The following is a 22,767-nucleotide window of genomic DNA, read 5'->3' as shown; positions in this document are numbered from 1 at the left end:
CAAACTATGGGTAGTTATCTCAAAGGTACCCCATTCACCATACATTCTACCTCGAAACAGCAATACTTAGTATTCTTGTCTTCCGGTTTGAAGGGAGAATGTGTTAGTGTATCAGGCCAAATTGATATAATATCTTAGCTCCTAAGGTGTAAAGAATGGTTAATATTTCGTGCAGCGCCGATATCTAGATAGTGGTAACTTACCATTAGGTGGCATCATTGCTCAGCCACCTACCTATATCCAAATAAATATTACAAAAAAAATGTAAATGAGATAGATTTACTTAAAAACTTAATTGTAAATATTTACATATTCAGGAGTTCCGTTCAGGATTTTACACTTCTGAACGCATGGGATAATTTTGATTTATTTTTCTGTGTATTTGAATTAATTAGTTGGTAAGTCCACGACGGAGAAGAATATAAAAATCTTAATTCAACCGAACGAAATCTGACGTTCACCTTATATATTTTTGCTTAAATTAAACAATATCATAAATTTAATGATGTCATTGTTGGTTAATTTCAAGGTACAAGTACCAAATCGTTGACCTCGTTTGTGACTATTCTATAAACTAAATACAAATTGATCATTGTTGACATTTATTGTTATTTTAACTATCTCCAATTTTATATTATAGAAAAATAAATATTCGCATATTATATAACGTTAGGATGTTTTTGAAATACGATAGTTTCATATAAAAATGATCACATAGGTACATTGTATGAATATTTTCATTCTTATCGTACCCCAAGAGTTACTGTATTTATTCGCTGTTTCCGATATTTTATAGTACGAATGTTTCAAGATAAGCTCCCCTTACATCTTTATTTCTTCGATATATTCATGTCTCCGCATAAATTTCTGATATGAAAAGAAACTAAATTGTACTATCGAGTACGAGAATATTCAAAAATATCATTTTGAATTTCGAAAATGCGAAAAATTGAAAGTAACAAACTCCTTAGTACAGTGAACTGAAATATATGGTTTTATTTGAAATCGACTTGTATTTTTTTTTTATGTAAAAATAAGTAACATGTGCTAAGACCGATAGGTTTGGAGCTTATTCTACCAAGCTGTTCCAATTCGGATGAAACATAAGGCGGATTTTCATCCTATCCAAGATGTTAATCTTACGATAGCATATTAAAAAACTAGGTTATTTAGACTTAAATCTTAATTTAGCTCAACCATTTACTAAGATCATTGCAGTTATATTATCTTTATATACAGGATGATGTATATTTAAAATGTAATCGGAGTAAGTCTGGCAAAATCTTGCATTAATTATATTATATAGTCAATGATATCAGTAATAAATTAATTAGGAATATATTGTCCATATATTTATAAACCAAGTCATAAATAACTTCTATATACGCTTTTAAAACCACAGATAATATATCACAGAGTTATAGGATGTTAATTATAATACTTTATACCCTATTCAAATATTAGTTAAGTCATTTTCACATCGCATTGCTAATTCTAGCGTTTCTGTAGGCTTAACTGGCTTAACGGCTGTTCAGTACAAAGACAACGGGGCTGTTTAAAGCTATTGAATATAATATAGACGTTGTATCCATAGGTACATATTCTCGGCTGAGCTTAATCCGGATAGACAGGGCTCAGACCAGCTGGGAAACAATAGTCGGTAAATATATCTTGTGGGAATTTTTCTCAATGATGCTGTCAACGATATATTTATAAATAGTTTTATAATCTAAAAATATAATAAAATTGGAGTGTCTGTTTGTAATATTAAAATAACCGCATTTGACTAAATACATATGTATGTTTACACGGTACATGTACCAAAAAAATGCTTTTAATAATTTATGTATGTCTTATTATTCGTTCGTTCCGGCTAATCTTTAGAGCCGCTAGACCCATTTTGACCATGGGTAGAAAGCTGAAGTGATAAAGAGTAATTTAGACTAAAACAATAACTTGTTTGTTAAAATACACGAGTGAATAAATATTCTACAATATAGTTAGTAAGTGTTTCGTATTATATATCTAATTGTTATTTAATTTTGTTACAGGTATTTTGGGACAAGAATCACACGTTGGTAAGGGACGCAATGCCGTGAAATTCATTTATATAACTTAAATAAGTGACTCATTCACGCGTTAAAATGCGGAAGTTGATATAAACGAGCGAACAGAAACGAAATTAATTAAAATAGCTCCATACATTCTTTTAATAAAGAAAAACACCCATTAACTTATGAAAGCGTAACGACAAACTATAAACATTATAAATAAATATAATTAGGCTAACAATAAAGCGTTAAATATTTAATTTAAAGCGCTTTAAAATAAAACTTAATTCGATGTCATGAAAACGTACGGGAATACAATAAATTTTAGCGAATATGGCTTTATGAAAAGGCGTCTTGTTTGGCAACGTAACCGCTGTTGTGTCGGCGCTGAACAATTTTTTTTTGCTTCACTCCGCGCCTCATTCAACTCGCACTGCATTTTTCATTCGAAAGCTGAAAACTCGGTGTATTCATACCAGAATATTATCTTGGTTCAATACTTAAAACTTTCGCGCACAATGCAGTCTATTTACGCTAAAGTATTCCATATTTTCGTAACGAATATAACAATTTTTAATTAAATTAATTTGAAACTACATTATACAAAATTTTATGAAAGAGTGGTCCAGTTCGGCTTAGATGAGAGAGTTTGAAATAATGGCTACATGTTTTAATATTTGCATAATTTGATAACTTGCTTCACATATACATTTATATGTATACATATTTATAGATATACATAATGTAGGTCATGCCTAGGTTTTTAATAACGGTACGTTCGTTAAATACAGTTACAGTTTTACGTCATTTTCAAAAATATTCTCTTTAGTTTACCTTCAGCCACTCTTACGTTTGATAAGAATATATAATGACAGTAATTACTTTTTTTTTTTAATTCATTCGAAGTCGAACACCAGGAAATGAATACAAATACATATATATGAGAACGGTTTGGTTATTGCACCGCTTTACTCCAATTCCGTTTGTTGAAGATAAATGTGCTAAAGAGTTCTCCAAAACATGTACATTTTATCAATACGTCCATACTGGGAGGAGTTATCCCAGTGGTTAGAACGCGTGCAACTTTCGGGTTCAAACCCAATCAAAGCGCCTTCTCTCATAGGGATAGGCTTAGTCCAGCAATGGTAAATTTACAGCCTGTTCATGGTCATACCAGAGAGCATGAAATATAATTCAACAAAAACAAAAAAGGACACAAGAAAATTCAAACTCACGATCTGTTACTAAAAACTACAAATCTACATTTTTGATCCACTAGGCCGTATCGGCTCGATATGACATGTAATTCGCGTAGACATCGTCAGTCAGAACTTTTGGTTTTATTTCACTAGTCTCAGACGTCAATAACGCGAGCAATGAGATGTGGAATGGTAAACGATTTTCAAATTGAAATTTTGTATCTCATCAATTTTATTTTTCGCTACATAAATGATAAAAATATATTTCATCATACTCTGCATTGGGACATATTTAATATAGTTAATGGGTTTTTGATTGATTGCAAAAATAAACATTGATTATGACTTTGGAAAGAATAATATAATATGCGTGATTATGTATATACTAATTCTACCACGAAAGGTTAGTATTGTTAAGATTTCTCTCAATATGAATACACTAACGAAAATGATTACAATCGCTTGCTTAACCGCTGATTGGCGACTGCAATGACATTCATTGTGTTTTGACAATCACGACTACTTATTTTATTTTACTCCGGGTACCAGCCTTTCATCATATACTCTTCCACCAAGCTGGCTACTTGGTGGTAGAGTATTATGTATCGTTTAAAGTGTGAGCGAGCCAATGTTCCCGTGTCATTTACCAAGGTTATTTTAACATGCTTATATTTCATATGGCACTAATGTCATTGGGCAATGGTGCTTCATCATCAGTTGGCCTATTTGCCCATCATCCTACCAATGCCATTTAAACAACCTGTCTTTGTATCTAAGATTTAAAATTGTTTGCTCCAAAGAGTATATCAGGAAAAATATTTTATTTGATATTATAGAATAAAGACTTCATAGAGAATATGTATGTATAAATCAAAGTTACCGAAAATGAACTGCAAAAGGTTAAGGAAGTCAAAAGCGTTACACCGTGAAGAAAGCTTTCGTGAAGCTAGTGACCTTTTTAACATTTCTTAAAGGTATAAAGGCGTCTATTGTTCTAATGTACCTTTTTGCCTTCTTGACTTGCAACTAACTGCCCTAGTGTTTTGTTTCTACCTTTTTAATTTCCTTATGTGTTTTTCTTTAAGAAATGACATTGTTACAGAGACAATTTTAACTTACTGAATAGAAATAAAAAAAATTGAAAACTGTCTGTTTTCTAAATATTTTCTCACCGTATTTTTATTTAAAATATTTTTAATTGTCTTTTAATGTAACACTTTGATCCTCATACAGTGAAATGTAAAAAAAAAAACAAAACGTCATATAATTTAATTCATTCGATTCCTAACCTCTTACTAAGTAAACTGTCATTTAAAAAAACGGACAAGAATAATAGTGAGATAAAACATTATATAGGTAACGTAACCCACTACTTATATTTTAAACTAAACGCAGTTTGTAGATGTAGTTGTGTCATTATACGTATGTAGAGATTTATTTCCGTCACAGTCACGCTCTGTCGTTATTGCTCTTTTATTAAATAATACTTCAGTTCGTACTTCTCTATCAGAACTTCGTAAAGACCCATAACTTTTCGAGTATAATATTATTATAAAACTTTAACGCAGCCTATCGAATTTCTAGTTTAAAATTGAAATTTGAAAGCCTAAGTTCGTCAGAGCCTGAAACTTGGAGAGCTCGATATCGTCAATTAGTTCGCTGGCTCGAGTATGAGTTGAGGTTGCCTGAGTGCCTGACTCAGCCTGAGTGTAGTCAACTTGTGCTCGAAGCTCGAGTCCAATTTATGTTACAGTCTACGTTAGATCTGTTAAAAAACAGACGCTTTTTTGTATAAATGTCCCATCAAACTATACTACTGCTATACACGTACATATTGGTTAGTGCTATTTTATTTAAAACGTACACAAAATTACTTACATGTAAAAAATGCATCAACTAACAGATTGAAATAGTCGATAAGTAAAAATAAATATTATCGTTCAATAGCTCACGAAATAAAACAAATAAATCAAACACATTAAACAATGTTCCATTTTAAAATTTTAATACATAATGTTACGCTATAAATCGTACCACATTCTAACCATAGGAATAAAAAATGTAATTATGTTGTCTATCAGGATCGTTTGTTTGGGCGGGCGGCGCTAGGGCAACGACCTCGCTAATAACTTCCGTTTACCTGCGAACGTAGGCCAGACTAGGCTTTGAACGTGAAAAATGAATTTAGTTTACAATATGAAACATTGGTGACGCTAAATTTTGTAAAATTTTTGATGAATAAATCTTTTCAGTTCTAGATTTTTCATTTCTGCTATGATGTAGCTACGCCCGTTGAAAGAAAAATATTCTGACAATGTCACTTATCACCTTTAAAAATGTGCTATCTCATTTTGTCTTTTATTCCATAATAAAAACTTTTTTGTAACCAACTTCTTAAATCTTAGGTTAGTACTTAAATGTTTTGATATTATAAAAAAAAAACGAATATAAATTTAAATAAAGAATATAATATTACTCGTGACATATCAGATATAATGTGGCATAAAAGTATTGTCAGTTACTAGAATGTAAAGGTAAAAGGCGATGTTCAAAGTTGTCAATACTCCAACATTTGCCAACGGCAATTTTACCTGCCAAGTAGTCTTGATACTTAAAGAGGGTGTCGCCTTTGAAAACAACCGTTAGTGAAATATATCGAAAGGTTACTGTTTTCTTTATAATGTTACTTTCGTAATTATACCTCATGTATTATTTTTCTACATTTGATAAAAACAAAGACTTACATTTAAAAGAAAAATATAGGAAGGTTATATGATTTTTCTGATAAAATACGAGATCATTAAAAAGTTTTCCTTTTAACAATGTCGTCAGAAAAATAATTATTGAAATTACAAACATTTCTAAAGAAACGGTCTTTTGTTTAAATGAATATGTATGAAGCAACGAACTATTGGCTAATTTAATTAACATTTGTTTCCGAAGCACTGAATCACTAACATTAAATTAAGTGATTAGATGAACATGTTGGTTTTCAAAAAACATTGGTAATATCAGCGAGTATAAGTGATACCAAATAAATATTACCGCGGTTAGAAGAACAATTAAAAAATATCATGCTCAACTAAGACTTAGCATTAATATCAGACCATGGACATATTTCAATGATCTTGACTACATTTATTTCAACCAGCCATTACTTGTCTAATAAATAATCGATTCAACGTATTACGTACTCTAGAAGCTAGTCTATTTGACGTTAGAATCCAAGGTGCTGAAATCCTGGATGGAAAAATGAAATAAAGAATTTTAGACACCAAAAACAATTGTACCAGATGAAAACTTACATAGTTAAAATTATTTCCGATGTAATGATTGTTCGTTTCAAATAAAAATCACTTATTGTACTCGATAATAAAAAATCACATTAAAAATACGTCGCTGTAATAAACTGTTCCCCTGATTTAATACATAGTCGATCGACTAAAATTCAATCCGACCTACATTGCCTTTCAATGTGCCTTCCATATACCCGTTCCGCCTAAGGGTATGCAAATATAAACTTTAAGCTAAATTAGCCGTTATGTATATAGCAAGAGGGGATAATTTCAAATGTATAGGTTTTTGTGTACGGAAACGAAGAAGTTATTGAATGCATTGCGGCATTGGTGTCGAATATTGTTAGTTTGTTGTTTCGAAATAGTACGTTTTGTTGTTTAATACGTACTAGTTATTTGATTAAGCTATAATATACTGAGCGAGTCGGCCTTTATTTTTCAAATGTTGAAAATCGGTTTTCGCACGCGGCTTCACTTGCGTTTTAGTGTTTAATCGTCAGGTTATGCACAACTCATAACCCAACATAAACCTTTCATTTCCAACTCGCATCATACAGAGTGGAAGAGTCACTTTTGCATTTATACTATTAGTATATAGACGATGTTGATATATCCTCGAAATTAATATACTTCGATTCCGCTTAACTAATCACCGTGAAAATTGGCGACTATATTTTGTATTGAGATGATAAGAATCTTCTAGTAGTACAAGAGTAATACTCATGCAAGTCGCTAAAAGGCACTCCAGTACATCGACGCAGAGAGGATAAAATTACAGATAGATACATCGGTTTTTCTAGTACAAAATAAAATTTAACTCAATACGAAAAGTTTTAATCCAAACAAATTTTCTTAGAGACACTTTCAACTTGGAAATGAATATTTTACAGAGAGGAACTTGCAAGACACTCGTAAGCTACTCTTAATTTAACCACCAATTAAATTATATCAGTATGCTAAATAAATAATAAAATTACATGTTATTATTAAATATTAAAATAACAATTATTATTAACAGACTCTTTTTTTGCATTCCAATTCGTTATTAAATAATGACATTATTTCAACCGTTGAAAATTTTATGATATATTTGAAAACAAAATTATAGACGTAGTTTTTAAACATTTAATTTGAGAAATTGTATTAATTATAATTTATACATTATCATAAAACCATGCATATAATTAAACACGCATGGCCGCTGAAGAAAATCATGGGAATTTTTCTTCTATTGTGTAATTTACATAAGCCTATGCAGATTAAATAGTACGCAGCTTAAAGATAGCCGGAGTCACGAGGGTTCTTTTCTCACGAAACGCGTTCCGGTCAGTAAGTTTATTTTTTGTTTTAAATTATTATCATGAAGATTGAAATGAACAATGGCGTGTGGTATTTTTGATAGAAGTAATAATAATAATAATACGTATAATGTTTAATCGACAAGGCCGCTTGTTACATTCATGTAACTTTTGTAAACGTTAATGCTTATGAATTCGTGTAATAAAGCATAGATAAATGAATAAAAATAATAATTTACTCGGTGGTAGGGCTTGGTGCAAGCCCGTCTGGGTAGGTACCACCTACTCATCAGTTATTTTACCGCCAAACAACAGTGCTCAGTATTGTTGTGTTCCGGTTTTAAGGGTGAGTGAGCCAGTGTAACTACAGGCACAAGGGACATAACAACTTAGTTCCCAAGGTTGGTGGCGCATTGACGATGTAAGGATTACTTAATTTTCTTACAGCGTCATTGTCTATGGGCGATGGTGACCACTTACCATCAGGTGGCCCATATACTCGTCCGCCAACTTATACCATAAAAAAAGTAACATATGTGATGAAATATTAGTGAATTTACGCATCAAATAAAAAGAGCTTAAGTGATTCAGTGCCGTTACAAATGTTAAACTCTTTGGAACTGTCGAAAAAAAAAAACAATTTTTTTCATACATTTATTATTTTTTCAATCAAAATATGACGTTAAATATCATTAAATCAAACAGTCTTGTTCGTACGTACGATATATTTAATATCGTGACAATATTGCAACAAAGGCGTTAGATTGGATTTGAATCGGTTTCACAACAGATTGATTTGAACTTTTTCTCTCCGAATCGTTTATTTTGTACAGACCACGAATTGTGTGACTTGATTCAATTCAATTCTAAAAGAACTGCGGTTGGAATAAAATATGTTTTTTATTTCATTGAAAGCATCTTACGTTTACTTTACATTCTGATGTTTTCAGTGTTGTAATTTTAAAACGGTATTTTTTATGCTATACGATTAATATGTATGTAATAAATGCTCTTTTTAAGGGATCCTAACTAATATAACAATTGGGTAAGTGGCCCTTGCACATTTTAACTATAAACGATTCATCAAAAAAATTCTCTTAATTCTTTAAAAAAAAAACTCTTCATATTTGTGAGTAAAGCCGCGGTCGGAAGCTACTTACTAATATTTCTATTTGTTGTTCTAAATAAACGTAGATCTTGTAATACGAAGTGTGACGTCATTAAATTCAATCGATATCTTTATTTGCATTTTGTTAATATTATTATCATATATAATTCAAAAGATGAGTTTTAATATGATTTGATCTGAAAAGATCAAACGTCATATCAGAAATTATGGTTCAGTACCCATAAACTCAATTGAACCTTACCTTGACGATTTTCAAGACTGCAGACATTAATTTAATATGAGTCATCCTTAAACGTGTTTAGTTGTTTACGTTTCAAGTTTTAACGCCGCAAGCGTAATTTGTATTACCAAAACTTCACTTCGGCTGGGAATGCGAACCATTCGTACGCATGGGCCTTTGGACATAATAGATCTTTTATGACCAAAATGTATGTCACATAACACTTTCTTTAGTGAACCTGTTACTGGTTCTCTTTATACTTTCTCATTTCACATGTGTGTTTTGTACGTATTCTCTTGTTATTGTTTCTTTTTTTGCTATTCAGAGTAAGAAACTGTTTTACTTAGAAACTATTTTTATAAGCAAAATTAAATAAGTATATTTAATTCAAGTAGGCTCCTGCGAGTACTTTTGAATCGTCAGAATTTAATTTACAGAATTGTATTAAACGGAGAGATGCCAACGATTCGGAATGTCAATTAGATTCTAAAGAGAAGAAACGGCAAGAAACTTAATACTAATAAATAATTATATTATAGCAAAATAAAATATATATAAAACCGAAAAAAAGTATTTATTTATTTAATGTTCCATCGATAGGCAGAGTATACCATTATTGAGATAATTTCATCATTCGTCGTCTGATCTAATAGTTGATGATACTTATCAGGCTTTCATCCGCTTCACTCATAGCCCTTTATTGCACAAATTCAGGTCTTAATATATCAAATGTCCTTAATTTATGGATATCATCAATTCGAATACAGAAACATAATGTTTCTGTTATAACTTCTAGACAGAGTTTAAATCGCATAACCGCTGTTATCAAATATATAGGCTCATCTATCCCCAGTTACACACTTGGGAAATATCAGGCTTGCTACATTCTCGCTAATGCTCTAGTTTCTATAATTTAATGCGTATGACCGAACGTCGAGTAGTCCTATTATTGCAAGTTCGTTTATCTCCCAAACTCTCTAATTCACAACTCACTTCGATACCAAACGGAATGAAAACTAATTCCCCGACGTAGTTTACGAAATCCAACTCCACAATTACTGTTTCGAAGCTACTTGATTTATAACTTTAAAGCCCGCTAACGATTGTGTTTCTTGAGTTTAATTCTGTTTTCTTTTTAAAAAATAAATACGTATTACAGCTGAGTTTTTTAAATACTTAGATTTGATCCAAGCTTCACGTGTTGTGTCGGTCTCGTTTTAATTATCCGTTTATTAACTGCTTCAGACCGTCGCTGCGTAGTCTTATTTGACATTTCGTCGTATCTGCGTTCACATTCGTAAGCTCATAATAGTATTCAAGAGCGATGCGCATGGAAAATTAGCACTGGTGCATTTTTGTACAACACAATGATGCAAACCCGGAGCTCAGCGTTCGCTTTGTGAGGGAATACTCCCGTTCACAATTATGAACTTTTTGAATAAAAGCAGATTCACTTTACATTGGTGTATGGGAGTGGTTCATTACGCGACGTGTTTTAATGATACCATCATCGCTTCATCAACTCAGCACGCTGCGATTTTTTTATTTTTACTCATTAAAATTTAGCAACAAACGTTCGGATACAATTCACTAGTTGGTAACAAGGTTACTAGTTTGTTGTGTTTGTGTGTGCACCACAATGGCCGTAATCTCTTCACACGTCACTAATAAGTCATTGAGAACCGACAAGAAGTTTTAAAGCGGGAATGTATTGCGCGGAACGAATTTACGTCATACCTTTGTGATTCTCAAAACATAGACGAGTCTGAGAACTCGACTGCTTTGTATGTAAGGTAATTTTATATTGCGTACAACGCACCTTTGAACACCATATCTGGCAGTCATCTAAATATTCTAATCATTCCTAGAGTTATTGTGATTAATCGAATAAATTCACCGTCGGAAAATATTACAAAAACTCAAAAGGAAAAATATTAATATTGACTTTGATCTTTGATTATAAGGAATCAAATATTACTATTTTGTAATGTTAGTGTTTCATTTATATTCTTATTTATAATTAAGTATGTATTTGTTTTATAATGGGATATCTTGTTTGCGCCATTTAAAGAGGTATGATAGACATTGCATACATCGTTGCTACACAAAATGTACTTTCTTGCTGCAATATTACGATGGTATCGCTTATGGGAGGAGTCTGTTGCGAGTTCACCTAAAACAGAATGGTCCATATTTCTTTCAGATCACTCTCAAAAACAATAGCTAATTTCCTTGTACCATGTTATTATACGATTCTTAGAACAATGACTTTTGTTTGAGATTCGAAATGACTTTAAATTTATGAAGGAAAACATGCCATACCGTAAATCATCATACCTCTCTCATCGTTAGGAAGAAGATCGTTTTAAGATATATACGTGGAACAATTTCATCCGTCACTCAGCTCTCTTCATTATGATTTTCATCCATTTACATTAAATGTACATATATTAGGCACATGGAAAATCTATAGCGCTTGCACGTATTTGAATCAAGCTCTCACGTAGGTTCGTCAATTAGTTATATTTTTTTATGTTCCTTTTTTGTACCTCCAAAAAGGTCAAATACACAATTAGATAAAGGAAGAATGACAGTATACACGCACATTGATGCGACCTTGAATTAAAAAAACTCATAGATTAAAGATTGCAGCGCTCATTTACCGGTCCGATAAACGCAATTACTGGTCTACCAAAGTACTCTTCGCTCAGAGGCTTTCAATGGTAACTTCTGGAAGTTTTTCAGTCGCTCTGAAATTATGTCAATGACTTCTCCTTTTCTCCGGTTACTCTAGCTGCAGTTGAATAATATTTATTTTTACTGTCTACAGTTTATGAATATCATATTTTTTTATTCTATGCGAAGATTATAATTAAAAGTATCATTATTAAAATGAACGACAGTTACTTTTAATATTTTCATTTGAATTGTTATCATTGATATTTAATGTATAATTATGAAACAAAAGAAAAGCTAGACTGTTTCTGTTCTGTATAATTCTCTTGAAAACATCTCGTTGAATAAGATATCTGTAGTTCAATCTGTAAATGTAGGAATTAGGCTCGGCGAAGTATCTCGGTACTCTCTGAGCATCTTAAGATAAAGGCAGACGTCATTTGGAATAAATGTTAAGTTAATGTCGGAACGAAAACAGAAGGTATCCTTATTTGGAAATGTTATTTTCATTCGATCTTCAACGTATATCTTACATTACTTAAGATTTATCTAGAATTAGAATCGAACATGTAGTTGTAAGAATTACTTGCAACTGGAAAAGGTAGGAAATACTGATTGGATTGAATTTCATCGTATCAAGTGAAAAGGAAGATTTTTCGAAGACTTCACTTGAATAGAAGTTTAAAATAAATTTTAAAACATAAGAAATTTATTTAACCAATACAAAATTTTAGGGATTAGTTATGAGGAATTATTCACGTAATTTATTTCTAAAATACAGCATCTGTTATTTTTATGTATAAGCTATAACTATTGTAAAGTTTTATTAAAAAACATATAGTACTTTTTGCTTGCGAAAGTTTATACATACAAACATTTAGTAAGTATAGAAAATATACGCTGTCCAAGTATTGTACCCAGTACAGTTTAAACTGTACAATTAAGTAACTTAAAATTGTAATAAAAGAAATATTCATGATTTAATATTGTCTGTACCTGCATTTATGATTGGAATCCGGATGTGTTTGTCGCAAAACAATACCGGCACCGAGCGAGTCTCTCGAAGATGAGAAAATACGGGTCGCCCTACTTTGAGCGTTCAATTGCGCCCGTGATTAATAAAATTTTGCAGCTATTTAATGGACTTGTTACGTGGAAAATTGCATTGTTGCATTTTATTGAACGATTTATTATGGGTATTATGCTTGATATAGCAGATTCCAGTGATTTGGTTGAACGGTTTTTTTAATCAGAGATCTTAATAACAGTACTAAGTATAATTATTTCATCTACATTCTTTATATCTGGCTTAATTAGTGATTTATTCGTTGGATACAAATATCATAGGATAAATCACTCATTATATTTTTTAAAGGCATACATACTTTTGCAATTTAAACGACGAAGGTATATTAAAGTTCCAAACAAAACTCAAAGCAACAACGTTTTGAAGTTTTATTTCAAGCAGTATTTTCATGTAATTGTGTTTAAGGTATTTTCACACAAGGCTCTTTTCACATGAATTATATGCTCTATTGTGTTACAATCTAGAGAAACGAATACCTTGACTTCTCATTAACATATATCTTGATAACATTGTTGATCGCTTATTAATTACTTTTTTTTAATCCGTTCGATTTCTAATTTTTTTTTTCATCTTAAATTTTAGATATTTTATTATGAGAATTATAAAAGATACATTAATCTCGATAAAACTGATATTTGCTTATAAATAATTTCAAAAAAAAAAACTATTCGATTTTTAAATGTTTTTATATTATTAATTGTAAATGCTGTAACTGTAAAGGTTCTATAGTATAAGCTATAAAAACGTTTCCAGCTTATCATTTATCGCGTAATGTTTAGAGTTAGATAACACGGCTATATTTATTGTTAAAACCGTAACACGTGCTTGTGAAACAGATTAATTATCATGGATAAGCACTAGTTAGGGTGTTTAATCCAGTTCTGGGTATGATCCAACATTACACAGTGGACGCAAGTGGAACTTTACCTGCGATCAGAATCAGTTTTGACTTATAGAAAAAATACGATCACTGTCTACTAATAAATGTAATATTCTACATAGGAAAGTAACTCTGTTTCTCTAACTATATTGCTCTTTCACTGTTAATCCATTGAAAAAAATTTAATAAAATTCAAAATGACGCTTTAAACTCCAAGGAAGAAACATAGGCTTCTTTTTCTTATCTAACAACGACTGAAAAACGGTTGAAATGAATGCAGTTGACAACCAGTATACAATACATATTGAACGCGCAAATAATTACAATAATTTTACGGTAAATATATAGTATTTCACTTTAAGCTTCTCTTATGAATGAGAAATTTATGTCTGTTACGTTTCATTTGAAATCCGAAGGTTATTTATTTTATGAGTAGAAAACGTACCAACAATCGTTTTCCTGCAGTGCAGAGTGAACTCGGTAATATCGTGGCAATTTATGTTTCATCGCGTACCAATCGTTGGCCGTTCCTTCCGCTCACCTTCGTTGAATATTATTTCGCGACATTTCACTTTGAAATTTTCTATACTCATCTTTTATTTACAACTCTAGAATCATTTGATATTTATATTTTAGAAAAACTGTTTTATGTTTATAAATATAATTCGTTTTTATATTATTGTATTTTCTAGTTATGTTCCATTTTCAAAATTGGAATACCCATTAATTTAGATTCTAATTTACTTGCAAGCTCCCTGTTGCAGGCGTCCATGGGCTTGGTAGTCACTTTCCATCAGGCGAGCCTCCTGCTCGTTTGCCACCTATCTCAAAAAAAAAACTTATCATTTTAATTATCAAGATAAAACACAACAAAAAACTTTTTTTGAGACGAAAATTTTCTCCTCATATCAAACCAGTATAGAGTAGTAAGTATTTTCTTGCATAATGATTGTCATTAATGTCAATATAGCAAAGATATTTGACTTCCGTAATTACGTTAATAGAGTTTCCATCCAATAGTTTTTCTAGCCATTTAGAATTAACATATAAATTATAAATTAAACGAAATACATCAATAATGAGTATAACCTAACACAAAACCAGCCAATACTCTTTAATTAACATACATACATATTTCGCAATACTGAAAATACTTTCATAAAATAAAATCATATATGTAAGTGCGGTGCCTTTATGTGTCGATATCGTTCATATTAGTTTATTCTATATTGAATGTTCGAACTTTTAACATTTTGAGAATTTCGCTCAGGTGCACAAACTTCGATATTCAACAGCAAAATGATACGTGGAGTACTTCAGAGTTATTGAAAACGATAGCCAATAAAATACCCTGTATTTTGTTGTATACTTCATATTTTATCGTGACTAGTGAAGCGAGTCCTTTCATAATACAGTGTGTTTTTACGTATATTTTTGTATAATACACCTATTTGTTATTAAAATATTCATAACAACAATGAAGGAATTCATACTATTATTTTTAATATTTGTTAATGAAACGAGGATTAATTTATTAAAATATATCTTTACTTGCTTGTCCAAACACAAAGAATGTATGCAGATGTTTAAAAATTAATTAACTTGTAATATGAAGAGAGACTTGAAAGTAATCGCTGCCCGCTGGTGATGTAGTAAAGTACAATGGAAATATTTAGAAAATTAATGCTTTAATCATGTAACTAATATTCCAAAGTTTAAAAACGTGTAAATTTCGTTAACAATTTTTACATTTATTTTTATTTTATGTTTCGGACTAAGCTAACATTTTTTGCCATGCCATCGTCTCATCAAAATATAATAACATCTACATTAAATTCATTTATCAATGTAAATCGATGATTACGTCATAAAATATCGAATATATGTGATAAGTAACTTATGATGTAATACTTAAGAATCGTAAAAAACTATCATGCATCGTAATATCTCATTATCTTTACTCTTAACGCTTAAACCTGTACCAATTAAGATGAAATTTTGTATAGAGATAGTTTGATTCCCGGGAAAGAACTTATATTAAGATTTATAGTTTTTTTAATTACCCTTAAAGGGCGTAAAATGGGTTGTGTGCATATGTTAAGATTTATAAATTTCACCGCGAGTAAAATTAGTAATTGTTTTAAATAAAAAAAGGAAAAATGGTATCACCTGTTTATATTTTGTTTTATTCATTTTCATTTGCATATTGCGTTTCATGAGGCGTCGTGGTTTCATGTTTCAGCAGCAAGTGACGTCTCATTTCAACTTAATTCGAACACAAAGGGAAACGAACAGTCGTGTTATACGTTCGTTGGATATTTAGTACTTATATTAAATAAACATTTTCCATCTAATACGATCAGAAAATCATGCACAGATAATTATTATTGTAAACAAGAAAGTTGTTAAGAGAGAGTGAATATATTTATCGTTAATTATATCAAGAACAAATAGTTACTGAGTGTTACTAGTTGCATGCTTTCTTTCCACTGAAATTCTTAAACTGGTCGAATTGATACGTATTAGCGTAGATTACAGTCAAGAAGAAATTTTATAATATATCTATGAAATAATACTGCGAAGTACGTTAACCATTGTAGAAGAACTTTATCTGTCCAATGAATCTAACCAGTAAAATAAATTCATATCAAAAGCCATTCATAATTTACCCCATTGTATGCAATTAAATACAATTTATTTTCAAAGGTGAACGAATAAGTGAATTTAGAAAGTTTTGGTTGCAGGATTATTAAATTGATCAAGCGTAATTCAGTTAAGCAAACTTGTTCCTGTATCATATATAAATAGATGTTTATATATAGTAGTAGTAGATACAGTTTAATATTTTTTATTAATTTCATATTGATAATTAATTATCAAACTAGTGGTCAAATCCGGCTTCGCTCGTTTTAGGGGTCGTTAAAGTTCAAATTTCTTAATACCAAACTTTAAATCCAGTTCAGTAGTTTATATGTGTGTAAAAGATACACAGACAGATTTATATTCTCATTTATAGAATTAATATCGTTTTTATATGATACATAAATACTGAATAATAAACTCGGAATATCTTTCCTGTTCCTTCCGTATATATTTTCTTGACACACTTGGAATTTAGGAGCCGAAGTTTAGTTTATTAAAATTTTGTCCCGGAGTTTTAATGAGTTGACAAGACGACTATGTATACGCGTCGTTCATTCCAGTGCTGGCATTAATTACGTTAGCGTTTATATGCTAAGGTATTTACTCGAAGAGGTTGCAATCGCTAATCATTTTACACTGCTTCGTATTTCAAATTAAAATAAAGTATTAATGCCATTATATCAACTTACGTCTGTTTGTGTCTACGAAAGGTCTAGTTGTAAAGTAAAGTAAAAAAAGTACAGTAACAGCCTGTAAATTCCCACTGCTGGGCTAAAGGCCTCCTCTCCCTTTGAGGAGAAGGTTTGGAACATATTCCACCACGCTGTTCCAATGCGTCTTGGTGGAATACACATGTGGCAGAATTTATATGAAATTTGTCACATGCAGGATTCCTCACGATGTTTTCCATCACCGCTGAGCACGAGATGAATTATAAAGACAAATTAAGCACATGAATCAGCGGTGCTTGCCTGGGTTTGAACCCGCAATCATCGGTTAAGATGCACACGTTCTAACCACTGGACCATCTCGACTCTTAGGTCTAGTTGAAATGTCACAAAATTAATTGAATCAATTTTTGATTAGAAATGATGGCAGGTGGTTCAAATCGCTTCCAATTTAACAACTATTTTATTAAAATCGACGCGTGAAATCGGTTTTAGAATTGTGAATAATGAGAACTGTTTTTTTATTGTAAATTTCAAGCGTTTAAGTTGTTCATTATGCTCGTTGAGTGAAATGGATTTGAGATTAGGAGTAAGTTTTTTTGTCTTAATATAAATTTAGAAAACAACGCAAACATACTCACACATTCACACAATCAAACACATGCATTTTTTTTAAACATATTAATAGACATTCGTTTCATAATAACTTTTAGAAATATAACTTGCTACAATACTATTCAGATATTTAATCTGTTTTTATGTTACAAAAGAGAGCTGTCCAGTCTATTTATAATCTTGAAGCTAAAGACTTCTAACTTACGGTTGCGTTATTTTGCTCATTCATAAATTTAAATGGTTTGTTAAAAAAACTTTAGTAAATAAAGTATTCTATCCACACATATATAAATGATTAAGATATGGAGCTTCTGTTGACTTTCAGGCGGGATATATAGTATAAATTAAATTTTATTTCATTGTCATTTTTGTGTACCTATAGTATTGCGTTCTTTTGTCCTTTTTTGTCTACATTCCGAATCGGTATTAGCTTATATTAGCTTTACATTCAGTACAATTCTGTAAAATGATGATTCAATGGTTGGTTATAAAAGCCTACATGAATTACACGCTAAACGATTTTTTTATGTAAAATCCTAGCGCGTTTATTCATGGAAATGCTTCACTGTTTATAAAGATAGACCATAAAAAATTCATTTAAAGATTCAATATTAAAATACAAGCATACAAAAACCCAATATATCTATATATAAATGACTTTTATAGTAGGTATTAGTATTGTAAATAGCGAGCCAAACGGAAACCTTAGATGTAAAGTTATTTGATACTTAAAATCCGCACAATAACGACGAGTAATGATTTAGCTTTTTATCTTATTAATATAAATGACAGCCGGTGTGTTTGATTATTACTCGACCACGGTAAAACTATTGAACGAATTCCATTTAAACTTGCTACGTAGCTATGATGGCCCATTGGTCAGAACGGGTGCATCTTAACAGATGATCGTGGGTTCAAACCAAGGCAGGCTCCACTGAATATTCATGTGCTTAATTTGTGTTAATAATTTATCTCATGCTCGGCCTTGAAGGAAAACATCGTAAGGAAACCTGCAATGTTATTTAAAGAAATTCTGTCACATGTGTGTCCCACCAACCCGCACCGGAACAGCGTGGTGTAATGTGTTCTGAACCTTCTCCTTAAAAAGGAGAGGAAGCCTTAACCCAGCTCAACAAGGAAATTTACAGGCTGTTGTTGTTTGCTGCGTAGGCAGAGTTTGTTCGATACTGGTATTCTCTTTATCTTAAAAGGAAATTAATTATACAAAATAAATGCAGCAAATATTTGAAACGTTTTCAAAACTTCAAGAAACATCGCGTTTAATATAGAAAAATGTATTTTTACTAATGTTAAAACTTCCGTGCATCAAAGCGTTCTTAATATGAAATTATATTACCCGAACACGACTCTTTCTGTGCCATTTCGTGTATAACGACAATCATTGGGAAAGACAGAACTTTTAAATTGTGTCACTATTTATGGCATGGAGTTTAGAAACGAAAATAAACGGTCATTCAAAAATAAAATATTATCTGTGGTTGTAAGTTACACAAAATGCGATCCAAGCGTCGAATATGTTCTTATATCTACGAAATTATCTAAAAAATTGAATTTCGAACTTATAATGAAGTGGATATAGTAGTTCTACGACTTTTCTTTGTTTTTGTTTTATTATACTTTTATTATTCGAATTTTCACGCAATAGCATGGCTTCGTGCAAGCTTACCTGCGTGGGCATCACCTACTTATCAATTACCCTACCACAAATGAGCAATAATTTGTATTACTGTATTCCGGTTTATAGGGTGAATGAGCCGGTTTAATTACAGGCACAAGGGACATCAGATGGTGGTACTATCACTTATTATATAAGATTATTAAAGCTTAAATTCTTTTTATTTCATCGTGAAGTTGATTCCCATTTTAAATGGAAACTCAAAGTATAAGATTTCAGCAGTTTTGCGGCCGAAGTAAACATTCGTTTCCTGACGTTAGATTAATTTGATCAAAGTGAAAATGGTCTTACGTTTTCCACGCTACTTGTTGTTTCGAGTTGCTGTCAACGCTTCAACTAATGCTTCCGTCAGCTTCCAACGGTTAACTTTTGATGGTTTTTCTAGTCCACTAAAGATTTAGTGGTCTGTATACTTTGCCCTACAAATTGATTTCGAACAGAATCAGGTCGCTTTTGTTACCACAAAGGCAAGTCAACCGTCAAGTTTCGACACAAATGAAACGTTAACTGTTCGAAATTCAATTTTCTTGCCGTCTCACAAAATGACGATGTGAACAATCTTTAAACCGTTTTAAATAGGTATACTCGGAAGCGATTTGCGCGCACCGATATTGTTACCGCAATAATAGGATCCCACGGTCAACGAACTACGTATGTCACGCTTACTTGAGTCGCCTAGTGTACATAAGATTAACTATTTCCTGATCTTCCAAAAACAACAAATAGTTCGTGGGACTTCGCTTGAATAACTAATATTGCGTTCCATTTTTAGGATCAATCCAGTCGATCTGTCTTTGATCTTTCTGACTGAGGTTAATTCATTCATTTCGTTCCTGAATGAGCAAAGTCAATTAGGGTTCGTGATGAGATATTATTAAACTAAAAAAGTACCCTATTACGTATCATATAATGTATACTATTTCTTTTTTAACAGATGGTAAATCATAAAAATATAGAAAGACAACATTAATAATTATGATATTTACGCAATTTACTAAATTTTTGGTAGATTAAGGCAGCGTAGAGCAAGTAGTAATAAGCAGTAGCAACTTTGGGCATAACATCTTAGTTGGTAGTGCATAGGTGTGCTAGTTCCGATCATGATCCTCAAACGCATTTTAAAATAAAATAAATAAAACATTAATCGAAAAAATCATCTTCGCTAGCTTTTATCCTTTTGGAAGATTGACCGCGTGCCGCTAAGACTCTACACTCACGCTAATATTATTGGGTAGTCCATCGCAGTACAAATTATGAGGCATTAATTAATGCTTATATTAATGGAAGCACTTAGACATATATTTAACGACGACCCTAACGACATCTCGGTCGGTTTATAATGGGAAACCGTAAAGCCCCCGCTGATCAAATGTGTTTGACTATTAATTGATATATTAAATAATGTGACATATTTATAATGTTCTTTATGATTATATTAAAATTGAATCTTTATTTCAAGGTCTCACGGAACGAGAACCGTCGGTCTGTGTCAGTTGGCGCAACAACTGGTTCCAATGTGGGGGAGAGGCATTCGTACGCTGAGGGCAGAGTGCCGGCGCCACATGGACCACCACCCTCGCCTGGCGCAGCGGCGGTCCAGCGCAGAGTGGCTGCTGCTTGTCAAGCCAGCCGGCTCTTGCTGGAGGAAACTTTGGCTAAACCAGGTAGGTTGTATAATCTATAACCATATTTGAAACACTATTTCACTGGAGGACACATCTATGAAACTTAGTATACTTACTTTTAGTTGGTGACTTTTAATGTAGTTTTTAAATGAATCAAACCGTAACAATATGTATAATAATAATATAATTGTTTCTGCTCCGAAAATAATTGTAACTCAACAAAAATATTTATATAATTAAAAGAAAATACATGTCAGTAGTAGTTTATTAAATGTTTTCGATACTTAACACGAGTACTGAGAACTAATAACAGCAAAACTCTATCAAAAGACATTCCGAATACCTTGGATGTAAGACATTACAGTTTATTATAAGTTCTTAGAACGTTTGATGGAATTGTCTTTCCTCTTAAACATAAAATAATAATGAACATTTCACGACTTAATTAGACTCGTTACCGTAATGTTACTGTTAATTTTACAAATTTAAAAAACAGTTTGCGTTTTTGTACTTCTAAAAATTATTTAACTTTTTAATTAGTTAACATAATAAATAAAAAATCATTAGGAGCACGTCACGAAATAAAATATTTTATGCTTCAGTCGTGTTTACGATGAATAAAATTTGATAAAATGAATTCGTGATCTGCCTCGCAATTGAAACAAAATACCTAAAACTAACGCACGACTATACATTGTTGTGAGGTCAAGAGTTTGATAAATAGTAAATAAAGTACAATAAAAAGTCATGACAATGTTAATTTATAAACCAATGATGAAAATTATCATGGCTACAATTTTCTTAAATGTGTAGATTTCGACCATAAAATTCGACTTTCCATTTAACGGATTCCAAAGATCCATTGTTTGAAATAACTTTCAGTACTGTTGCAAACCATTTACAAGTAGAAAGTTCAAGTAATATTCTCAACATTAGTAAGTGTGAAAGTGTTCTAATTTGTATTTAAAAATGCTTGCCATGAAAATATCGTGAGTTAACGCAATAATTATTTCAATTCACCGTTTATCAAATCACCATCACCATTTGTATAAACAAAGGTATCAAAATTATTTATAATGTACATTAATATTTAGTGCTATAGTAAAACCTGTTTAAAAACAAACGCACACATACATAAAATTCTCATCTCTATACGTCCTATATATAGGTTTATGATAAAATTACTGTATTCTCGTCTGTAATATACACTGTAGTATTGGCAATAACAACAATAGTTCAATATAATTTTACTATAAGTGTGCGTAATAATATGTAAAAATAAGTATAAACTATGGAAAATTATAGAGTATATGTCTATCTCTGTCGGTTGTCATAATTCTTACAAGAAAACTGGACGTCTTAAAAGACTGTAAGTCTATTCCATTAGTTAGTTGATTAAAACCATAATTAAATTAGGTGGCGGCTGATATCTCGGGAAATCTCGGTCTGTAATTATCAAAGTGTTGTCAAAGCAGAGTACTCGAATGTCAGTAGGATGTTTTATCTTGTTTAAAGGAGTTAGTATTTATAAAGTTGTTGTACTAATGTATTACATAAATCGTCTTTTAGATACATCATTATGAGGTCTCAGGTTACCTTGACAAGGTACATGCAATAATTAGTGATGATGGGTTTAGTTAAGACATGAACCCGTATCAAACTAAAACGCATAAGTGTAAAGTTC

General features: G+C 31.4%; 1 protein-coding gene across 5 annotated transcripts in view; it reads left to right on the top strand.

The window, feature by feature from the left end:
- Positions 1 to 22,767, top strand: part of LOC124536666 (rap1 GTPase-activating protein 1) — a 278,996-nt gene that overhangs the window by 233,695 nt on the left and 22,534 nt on the right. For 4 of the 5 annotated variants that reach the window (XM_047113218.1, XM_047113220.1, XM_047113216.1 and 1 more), the window contains one exon: positions 20,918 to 21,122. In XM_047113218.1, the coding sequence (XP_046969174.1) occupies positions 20,918 to 21,122 (205 nt within the window). Of the gene's footprint in view, positions 1 to 2,051; positions 2,079 to 20,917; positions 21,123 to 22,767 lie in introns of all 5 variants that reach the window. The other variant, XM_047113221.1, reaches the window with a different exon arrangement.

This window comes from Vanessa cardui, chromosome 17 (assembly GCF_905220365.1).
Source record: "Vanessa cardui chromosome 17, ilVanCard2.1, whole genome shotgun sequence".
In the NCBI taxonomy this organism is placed as follows: Eukaryota; Metazoa; Arthropoda; class Insecta; order Lepidoptera; family Nymphalidae; genus Vanessa; species Vanessa cardui.
This window is presented reverse-complemented; position numbering and strand designations above follow the sequence as displayed.